Genomic DNA, 11,402 nt, shown 5'->3' on the forward strand with positions numbered 1-11,402 from the left:
CCCAAGGTCATGACTCCATGACCACGCAGACACGCCCAGAAGTGTGGTTCACTACTCTCCTGGGAAGCTCTAAAGCCAATCAAGTGGACGATCCAGTGTAAGTATCACACCATGCTTCCATTTTTCCCTTTCTCTCACATATCTGGAACATTAAAGACAGAGCAGAAATAGCAGATGTTTCACAAAAATGAATCACACATTCAGGAGCTAAAAACTCAAGAGCTTCTGTTCTCACAATCCATTTGGAGCTCATTCTAAATGAGAACTCACGTTTCACAAAACTTTTCTTTGAAGAATGGAATGGATATGAAAAGCAAACTTGGGCTATTATTCAAACAAATCAGAAAACACACTAGCTACACTATTTAGGCTTTAGTTTTTTAAAAAAACAAGATCTCAGTATCATATGGTTTTTTTTTTTTTTAAAAGTGTTCCTTAAACAAAGACTCATGCATACCTCCTCTTGTGACTTGTTAGTAGAAAATAATTTACTAATCTCTAGATTTTTTGTGTATGCTTTTATTCAATGTATAAATGTTATAAGAAATGCATTTTTCTTTTTTGCATTACTGGGGATTGAATCAAGGCCACCACACCAAGCTATATCCCCAGACCCCCTCTTTATTTAAAATTTTGTGTGAGGGTCTCACGAAGTTGCTGTTACCCATGCTGGGTTCAAACCTATGATCCCCTCCCAGAGTATGCAGGATCCAGAGTACTGAGATTACAGGTGTGTGCCACCATTCCCCGCTAAAAACATATTGATAAAGCTCAATATTTTCATTTCAACAGCATTCTGACACAGAGAACCCTTACAAATGAGCAGTGATCTCTCACCCTTATTTAAAGATGACTTTTGCCTTTTTAATCCTCCAGCTGGAGAAAACAGAAATAGTAGTGGTTAATTTGCTGAGGAAATCCAGAAATTACATTCTTTTGAATTCTTAAGTGGTAGAAAATACTTGGACAAAATTGAGTAAATGAATTATTTAAAACAGAGGTCCTCAACTTTGACACTTGACATCTTGGATCCAATAATTCTTTACTGTAGGAGGTTATCCTCTGCACTGTAGGATTTTAGCAACAACCCTGGTCTCATTAGATAGATGCCAGTACTACCATCCTTCCCTCCCAGCTGTGACACCTAAAAATGTCTCCAGACACTGCCATGTGCCCTTAGAGAAATCATCTTTAGCCGAGATCTGAGTGAAAGAAGGAAAAGGCCCAAAGCTGAATGTTCAACAACAACAAAAAAAGCTCTATGACTCTGCAACCGCACAAAAGCATTAGTTTGTTTTTATACCTTATCTCAAAAGTTTTTCCCAAGTTTCACATTTTCCCAATGGAATAATTTCTTCAAGGTGCAAATAACACTCCAGACAAGAAGGTAAGTTTATTTTACTATCCAATTTTTTCTTAAAAAAAGTTTAATGCTTGATAAAATAAAACAAATTTTTAGTATCTTAGAAACCTTCTGACATGTACAATGACATATTATTATTATGTACAATTTCAAAAAGAAAAGCTTCCACCTTCAAGTAAAGTGATGTTGAACATCCTGACTATACTTAAGCTAAGAAATTTCCTAGATGGCCAATGTTTTCCTTGACTTGGAAATAAATCAGACAATTGAAAAATATAAATAAAGACCTTCAATTAATCGAGAATCATAAAAATGCTATATGAAGTTCATTCATCTGGGAGGTTTGTAGTAGTTGTAAAAATTCAACAAGCAACATGAAACCCTGTGAATGTTCAAACTTCAGTCTTCCAGGACAGGTCCTGTAGGTTCACAGTTGGTCTTTTAAAGACAAAAAGCTATCCCTTCTTGTAGCAGAACTTGGCATTTGCCTCATATTCCATTTTTCACCAGCTCATGGACTCCATTCTCATCGATGATTAGAGGTGCATGGAATTCTTTGTCTGCCACATAACTTTCTAGTCCCTAAAAAGAAGATTGACATAAGACACAGAAATTACAAAATTGGTAGGTGTAATATTGGACTTAGTAGCTGTCATAAAGACTTAAACCATGAAGTCAAAGTTAGTTAGTTATGAAGAATTTAAAAGAAAAAAATCTATTTCATATACTTTTAAAATTAAACTCAATGACTGATTTATAAGTCAATGACTTATCAATGTCTCAATGACTGAGACAAATAACAACAATGAAAGTTATTCTTAATGATAATTTCTGTGTGTGTGTGTGTGTGTGTGTGTGTGTGTGGTACAGCAGATTGAACCTAGGACCTTGAACATGCTAGACAGTGGTCAGAATATAATTTGTAAAGTTAATTAAGGTGCTATTCATTCTCACCTTAATCATCACTCAATAAAAATAACTTTCTAATAAGCAAGATGGCTATCTCTAATAGGGCATGATGGTGCACACTTGTAATCCCAGCACTTAGAAGGCTGAGAAAGGATTCCTGTGAGTTCAAGGTGAGCCTGGGCTACACAATGAGAATCTGTCTTTAAAAAAGTCTAGGCTGAGGGTTTAGCTCAGTGGCATGGCACCTGCCTTGCAAGTGCAAGGTCCTGAGTTTGATCCCCAGTACCAAAAAATAAAAAAAATTAAAAAAAAAAAAATTTAAAAAGTCTACCTCTGATGCTAGTATACAGACATGATCTCTAGGGAAAACAAAACAAAACAAAACAAAACAAAACAAAACAAAAAAAAACACTACATAACTAGAATAGTAGAGAGCCCTCAAATGCTCAGGTTTTAAAAAGTGACAGACTATTAAATATATGAACAAAATGGATACTGTGAAAGGAAATTTACATTACATTAGAGTCAAACAGATGATCTATCCAAAAATAAGGCACATCAAATATTTTTAAAGCCTACTGCATTAAAATAAGGCTCACTATATATTTTTAAAGCCTACTGCATTTCAATGAATATATGAAATGAACTGAACATTACAGATTTCTATTAATGACAATTAAATTACAGGACAGGTGCAAAAACATAACAAGAATTCAGAACAAATGCAGCTTCTCAGCACACTCCAGGAAGAGTCCTTCAGCACAGAACTGTTAAAAAATACTGCATGTTCTCTAAAGACAACTGTTCTTAAACATGAAACAATGCCAGAACCCTATATTTTTATTTTTATCTTTTTTCTTTTTGGGGGGAATCAAACTCAGTACCTTGGGCTTCCAAGGAATGCAGCGGCAGCGGCGGCACCACTGAGCTAAATCCCTGGCCCCTATATTTTTTAAAAGTTGTATCTTATTTATCCAATTAAGCAAATAATTATATAGAGGGTACAGTGTGCTGTTCCAATGCATGTACACATGTTGAGTGATTAAATCAGGCTAATTAACATATCCCTCTCCTCAAACATTAAAAATTTATAAAAATTAAGATTTATTTAAAATCTGCTCTCTTTTAACTATTTGGAAATATACAATACTTTATGAAACAAATAGGAAAAAAAGCAAAGTGAACTTACTTCTCCAGCATAGGAAATAAGAGGAGAAATCTCACACTGGATTGGTACATCATTGGCATCCTTCAAGCTGAGAAAAAAATCCAAATACTTTTTCAGGATTTTGCTTCCCATGTTACAAGCCAGAGTGGAAATACAGACCGTAAATGTCCTCTGAGAAACTTGCAGATAACGAAACAAATGGAATGGCCCCTACTTCATCATAGTTAAACTCCCTGAGGATTAATTTAGCATTAAATTCTCATATTCAAAAAAACACTCTTTGGAGATATGCCAATAATTGATTTTTCTTTAGAATATTTCACCAATATTTACACATTATCCCCTTGAATATATAGTACCTCAATCCTTTACAATTTCAAGTCTCATAAAATTGATAAGAAGGGACTACTAAGTGTATACTCAGTGCCAGTCCCACTGCTAGGTATCTTAAATTCTTTGTACTTTGTTTTAATTTTCACTACAATCTTTCGAGTCAGGCACTAATGCTGACAAACAATACAGAGCTGCACTGTCCAATACAATAGCCAATAGCAATGGATGGCTATTTAATTAACATTTTAAAAACAAATTAAAAATTAAGTTTGTTAGTCACAATAATCACATTTCAAGTGACTGGCAGCCATGAGTGGCCAGGAACTGCCAAACTGGACAGCACAGGTATAGTTTATTTCCATCACTGCAGAAAGTTCCAGTAGACAGCACTGTTCTACATGTCAGTTAAATTACTTCCCAGGACACCACTTTTTGTATAATCCAGATTTCCTGGGTTGGCTGAACTACTTACTCATTATGTTTCAAAGTACTTCTTTTACCAAGTCTCTGAAAAGTGAGAAAGCAGAATTCACCCAATCAAATGCAAAGCCAAAGCAACCGTTTGCTTAATTGTAGGAAACAATCTAATATTCATAGCCATGTGCAATTCTGAATTTCTAGACTATCTAACATAAAAGTTTACAAATACTGTTTTCAATACACTTACACAGTCATTAGACTGCTACATTTCAGCAATCTTAGCAATAAGGATCTTGCAGCCTCAAACCATAGTTCTTCTCTCCTTTCCCAAGTATGAAATCTCAAACTTCAGTGGAGTCAAAAAAATAAGAGCTTCTGAGGTTAGCCACAGGCCAGTCATTCTCCAAACAGAAATGAGTGACATACAAGGCACTCTCTTTATCCTACTCAACTCACTTAATCCTGCTACTTTCTACTCGAACCGGGCCAGTCACATGCTCTTTGGATTTTTCAAGTCATTCTCAACTATGGTCTCTCTGACCATAAAAATCACACTCATCCTCCATGATTTAGCTCAAACCCCAGCCTCCTTTTCATAATGATTATCCCCATTCATTTGTTCATATAAAATAAATTTATTATACAACCTGCTGAGTCCATTAACTCAATTAACTCTGTACCACAGAGTACATAATCATATATTGCCCAACAATGTCACTTAATTTTTATGGAACTGCCATCTTGAACTCCCAGAAGGCTATAAATTCTATTTATCTTATGTAAGATACTTTAAGAATTTATGTTACCAGCAGCACCTACAGGCCTGTGAGCGGGCCTACCAATGCTTGCAGAATGAATGAATCAATTAACCGAGGAGATAGATGGATGATGGCCTAATGCAGAGAAAAGAAGAAGCAGATATTGGGTATATATCTCTTCAGATATGGGCCAGATTCTATCACAAGAGGTCTAGATCAGACCCTCTAGAGCAGCTCAGTATAATAAAACAAATGGGAAAAATGAGGAGCCATTCCACTGATAAGATGTATACAGTAGTGTCACCTAATCCCCTGAAAAGTTCAGGGTACCAAGATAAGAATGTGGCTTTGAGCCAAAGGAAACACATATCTAGCTGATCTGAAATATAACCTCTCCTAATACCACAGTGATACGCAAAAAAACTATGAAAGTCAACTTTCATAAACAAAGTTGGATGACCCCAAGGAAGAAAGACAGAAGCTGCCATCACCAAATGTAGAATCTGAGTTTAGAGGCTGATTAACCCAGCCACACTACTGTCCATATTCCTCAGCCACGCATCCTTTTTAAAGCACTGCTCGTGAGCTTTAATGTGAGAAATAAAAACAATGACATTTTGTCAAAACTCTGGGACCTTGTTCCCATTCTTTCAGAATGTCTTCAAACTATTTCTTCTCTCTTGTACACAAAGTATTTCCTTTCATCTCAGTTTTAAGTAATCTCTTCCAATTCTCTAAAGGAATCCTTTAGGGCTAACGATTTTAGCAGGAACCACTTTTAAGCTCATGATGTCATTTGGGGCCAAAATCAGTACAATTATTCTCCCAATGGCTAAAATTAAGTAAATGGAAGGGAAGTGAAGACTAAATAAAACTACCCAAATAAGAATGATAATGTTTAAAACTTTCTGTATCTTAACAAAGATAGCTGAATTTGTTTTCAGCTGTATAATTAAGAAAAAAACTTCACTTTTAAATTGACAAGTTTAAGTTAAAGCTATGGTTTTGTAAGAAGAAAATTCAGGGAGGGTCAAAGTTATATTTCTTAAACAATAAAGTCTGCTTGCTATAACATATTAAAAATGATGGGTGAGTCAGAAAATGGCAAAGAGATCTGCATGCCTATACCCAAGACAAAAGTCATCTATAACTCTTAAAGAAACTAGCCAATTCTTAGAGTCCAATCTCTCATCTACCCTCCCAGACACTGCCACTTACAGGGACTTGTCCCACAAGTTCTGAGTTAGTATCATCCAGTCAGATACCTGCCACCCATGGGCAAAGATAAGCAGGACAGAACAAAGCATGTGATGAAACCGTCACCAGTGCTGCTGTATTTCTGAGACAACTTCCATTTCCAGATCCTTTTTCCTAACACATTTCCCAAATTACCTTAAAAACAAAATGCATACTAAACCTAATAACTTAGAAAATAGAGCTGTCTTTTTAGCCATAAAGATAAAATGGCTTTTAAAAGCTGTCATGCCCATCCCAGTAATGAATGTAATGAATGTAACTGTACTGTCTACCTAGAATGTACCAATAAATTAAATTTTTTAAAAAAAGCTGTCATGCCCAGAAAAGAGAGGACATGTGCTACTTCCAGCTAAAAATGACTTGCTGTTAAAACAAACAAAAAATTATTTGCTTTAGAAGCAAGATAACTAGTAAAACTAAAATAAAAAACAGTAACCCAAAAAGAATAAATCAATAGAACAATTTTCTTTATATTAAGGGCCATCATACATGTTAGGAACAGTTGGCTTTATATGAAAGCATATATTCCATTTGGTAAAAAATACTTTCAGAATTTTACTTTTTTCCAAGCGTGATGGCACACGCCTCTAATCCCAGCACCCTGGGAAGGTGAGGCAGGAGGATCACAAGTTTAAACCCGGCTTGGACAATTCAGTAACTAGACACCCCCGTCTAAAAAAAGAGGGTTGGGATGGGGTGACAGTTCAGTGCAAAGGCTCTGGAATCAACCCCCACACCAAAAGAGACAAAACAACAACAAATGAAAGAATGTTACTTTTATCTAACTTATGCTAAAAGGTGCAAGCAGGGATCCCAATCTGTCCTTTCTGTCCTGTAACCTTCTCTGGACCCTGTGTAACACCTGTAAATCTATCACTATGGGCTTAAACACAGATTCTTTAGTAAAGCATGCTCCCCACTTCAGGCATGCACTGAGATTCTGAGTTAGTGTCATCCAGACAGATACCTGCCACCAAGTAAGCAGTGCACCCCCACCAAAGCTTCAATTGTCCTCCCTTCAGACCCCCAAGGCAGAGCTCTAAACTACAATGCCAGTTAGTATGGAGGGAAGCACAGCCCACCACCATGCACTGCAGGCAGGCTGGTATATTTACTTGTGATTGACATCTGCTGTGGTGGTCTCTGATTTTCCATTTGTAGCATTGCTATGTAGGAATAAATAAGCATTAATGGGAATGAAAACAAATCAAATAGTAACAATGAAGTGGAGCTGCAAAATATACTTGACCAAATGGCACTTATTTATGGCAAATCATAAATTTGGCACAAAGGACCTAAAGGGATTAAAAAAACAAAACAAAATAGATTCAATGGTCAAAGAATGAAGCATGAGAACAACGTGACACGCCACAGAGCAAGTTTGTTGACAAGGCAGAGTCTTTAAATGGTCTGGGCCAGGAGAGGAGAAGCTAACACTGTTCCTTCTCATCAAAAGTTATGGAACGGTGAATTCCCCTACCCAGGGTGCGAAACATTCACTGAGGCTTTCTAGAGCTTATGTGCATACAGCCAGGCACTTCTCCCCTTAAGAACTTACATTAAATGGATTTTTACCTACGTACAGAAATACCAAGTGACTCAGAAATGAAAATTCTAGGTACCAGTAAGTTTTACCATAAAATATAAGATTTAGTTTAAAAGTGCTGTATCTCAAATTCAATTGGTTGCAAATGCCTTCTTTTTACTTCAGAAAACCTAAAATGTTTCTAAAATTTGAGTATCAGTGAATACAACTGGCATCTACTTCCCTTCCCAGTACCTTCCCTAGTGCATGGTGAAAAGGGCTACATCTCTCAGGTAGCTAGAGGTGGCGAGGCTCTGAGTGGGTTTCACAAAAAACACCTGTAGTGAGTCCACAGAAACATAAGCAGCAACACCAGACCTTTGGGCCGGAGGGATACACTCTGGTGAAGTGTATTGCTGATGGGTTTTAAACATACAAAACGCCAAAATAATTATCTTCTCACCCAGTAGGAGTGATTTCATTGACACGGAGGGAATGTTTTAAAAAACCCAAGAGATCCAGAAGTGACTCCTCTTTTAAGGAGTCCTCTTTGTGATGGACAAAGCTGTTGCTCTTTCACATCAGGAACCGCCCACACAACAATACCCTGGTATACACTAGGGAGAGAAGGAAGAAGTCCAAAAACAAAATCCAAGAAAGTACTCACACCAATGAGAAAAGATATGAACTTACCGGGGAATTGCTGGAAGGCGAGAACCATTTTCATCTATAAAGTGGCCCCCAGCATTGAGGACCCAGCAATGATGAAGGGACATCAGAGCATGCCTTGCAGTTGTAGGGTTGTCCTTCCCATTCTGACTGTCTGCATTCTTTAGCGGGGAAAATTCATCTTCCCGTAATACTTCATACACCACAAACTTCCTAGAGTGAAACCATACAAAGACTTACTATGGAATAAAACCTCATACACAGCTTCCAACCCCTCTCTACACAGCTAAGCCTTTGGTATTCAATAATAGGCTTTCTGAATCCCATTTTGAATAATGAATAAAATAATGCTCATCCCTGGACCAAAGTTGGAATTTTCTTTTCCAGTACAAAATGACAAGTTCGTTCATTTCCAACTAGAAAATATTTCAGCTTATATCAGAAAGATTAGAAAACTCTTAATGAACAAAAATCACATTACCATATGCTCTGAGGGGGGAAATACAGATGAAAAGGATGCTTTAGAAATGTGTATGGGGAGACTGATCATATCCAACTAATTTGTCTTCTCCATATTCACACTGGTCAAATTGTGATACATGTACCTCAACATCCAATGTGATCTTGAGAGAGAGAGCTATATAATCTAAAAGCATATTCTCTGAAACATTTACTCATAGCTCAGTCCTATATCCTAAATACAATATAGGTCAATTGTTTACCTTACCCTTACTATAATCTCTTACCCAAAGATAAATGACTTTAACAAATTGCAGCACAGCCAGAGAACGGAACTGTTGGTAAAAAGAACACTGCACTCTCAGGCACCACAGACCTTGGAGTGCCTCTTGGGAGGGCCAGTTCTGCACTCACCATCAAAATGCCTGAGACACAGGCTTCCTGCCTAAGACAGTAAGGAGCAACATTTCAAGACATATATTTAATCTTACTGGTGCTATTCAAAGCATACTTTGCAAACTGGAAGATGTCAAAGACAAACTTTTCCATCTTTATTCCATTTGGCTTTTCTGGCTTAATTAATTCCCCCTGGGAATCCACATATGGAATCTTCTTTTGAGCCACATGGTGCTGCAGCTGAGGTTCATAAACACTAAGAAGGGAAAAAAGGCATAATCACTTTCCAGATTTAAAATGCCATAAACTCGAATGACACTCAGGAGGAAATACATCACCAAGCAGCACCAAGGTTTCCAAAATGAAGAGCCTTTCTACACTTCAGCTCATATTTAACTATAAACAAATACATTCTCTATTCATTTCCTTACATTTAAAAAAGTCAAACGATTTCCACATTTTAATATCACCACACACGAACAAAAATACACAGAATTCATGCCAGTGTCTTGCCCATTAATTTCATGTCTTTTAAAAATGTACTCACAGCCCCAACTTTCCATACTAAGATCCCTTTGAGTGCAGTATGGAAAGGTAATAAAAGTTACTATGAGCTGAGTATAGTGGTGCAGGCCTGCTGTCCCAGCTGCATGGGAGGCTGAGGCAGAAAAACCTCAAGTTCAAGGACATATGGGCAACTGAATGAGATAATATCTCAAAGTAAGTATTTTTGTTTTTTGTTTGTAGGTGCTAAAGGTATGGCTCAATGGTAGAGCATCTGCCTAACACCTATGTGGTCCTTGGTTCAATCCAGCACCAACCCCACCAAAAAAAGTTATAATGGATGATGTTATTATGTAATAACAGCTACAAGTAACAAAGTAAAATGGAAAATCTTTTGAAACTGGAGTAAAGTTTCACCTGATTTGACCATTCTATGACGCATAAGTATATAAAAACAAAACAATGGACCCTAAACATATATGATTATTACGTCAATTTAAAAATTAAAATGAATCTTAGTTTTTTAAAAACAGATAAACCTGAATGCCTGAAAGCTATCAAGTAACTTACAGTGAAAATGTCCTTCCTTTAAAAATCTGATGGGATACAACATCTGTTTTATATTTTGTGGTACTACCAAGGTAATTTTCACCCAAGTCTCAAGTCCTTTTTTCTTTATTCCTTAATAATGCATTAGGTTCTAATGCTTCTCAGCTTTTTGGCTAAGATCAAGTGTAGGTTCTAAGTGCCACTCTGGGAAACAGCTGAATTAGAATTGTGTGGGAAGCTTTTTAAAAATATACATGCTCTGGATCTACCCTCCAGAAATTCTTATTCAGTTGGTATAGGATAAATAGCTTTTTTTTTTTGTACCAGGGATCAAACTCGGGTCCTTGCACTTGCGAGGCAGGCGGTATAACAACTGAGTTAAATCCCTGGCCTGATAAACATCTATTTATAAAATGCTCTCAGTTGTAGTAAGGAGTTTCATTTCCTATTTTTGGCTTCAACAAAATCCAACAAAGAAGAGTAGGAGGGTGTGAAAAAAAGAGAAATGCTTTGAAATGCCTGGGGGAAAATCTCCTATTGATTTCTATCTTATATCTTGCTAAAAATCACAATCTATTTATAATGCTCTCAGTTGTAGTAAGGAGTTTCATTTCCTATTTTTGGCTTCAACAAAATCCAACAAAGAAGAGTAGGAGGGTGTGAAAAAAAGAGAAATGCTTTGAAATGCCTGGGGGAAAATCTCCTATTGATATTTATCTTATATCTTGCTAAAAATCACCACAAGAGGTAAATTTCCATTTCATAAAATCAATCCTCAGGAAAGAAGACAAATTCTGTGGAACATGAATATGGAGTGTCTGACTATCTCCCAAGAGGTTTGGCTTCTAGTTAAAACAATAAAAATGTTAATAGGTCCCCATCTTGTCCTTACTTGACAACATCTCTCAGAAATGGTACAGTGAAGAAATGATTAGCAATGTTGCCCGCGTTAAACAACAGTCGTCCATCTGAGCTTCGTTTTTGAGCTGTTGCCAGGGAAATTTCACTGTATTCTACCACCTGGTACACGCCGTCCACTCTGCAAACCACTCCAACTGGTTCAGTAGGGTTCGTCTTCTCTACCACCTGCCC

The 11,402-nt window shown here is 36.9% G+C and overlaps 1 protein-coding gene across 2 annotated transcripts in view; it reads right to left on the reverse strand.

Moving 5' to 3' along the window:
• Nucleotides 1-306: 306 nt before the first annotated feature.
• Uap1 (UDP-N-acetylglucosamine pyrophosphorylase 1) overlaps nt 307-11,402 on the reverse strand; it is a 31,105-nt gene continuing 20,009 nt past the window's right edge. Inside the window, exons 7-11 of one of the 2 annotated variants that reach the window (XM_010611283.3) lie at nt 9,373-9,513; nt 8,427-8,615; nt 7,324-7,374; nt 3,462-3,528; nt 307-1,945 (exon numbers count right to left, since the gene is read on the reverse strand). In XM_010611283.3, the coding sequence (XP_010609585.1) occupies nt 1,853-1,945; nt 3,462-3,528; nt 7,324-7,374; nt 8,427-8,615; nt 9,373-9,513 (541 nt within the window). In that variant the 3' untranslated portion in view covers nt 307-1,852. The remainder of the gene's footprint in view (nt 1,946-3,461; nt 3,529-7,323; nt 7,375-8,426; nt 8,616-9,372; nt 9,514-11,402) is intronic. The other variant, XM_010611284.3, reaches the window with a different exon arrangement.

Source organism: Fukomys damarensis, unplaced genomic scaffold (genome assembly GCF_012274545.1).
Source record: "Fukomys damarensis isolate Sample0158 unplaced genomic scaffold, DMR_v1.0_HiC HiC_scaffold_19, whole genome shotgun sequence".
Classification (NCBI taxonomy): domain Eukaryota; kingdom Metazoa; phylum Chordata; class Mammalia; order Rodentia; family Bathyergidae; genus Fukomys; species Fukomys damarensis.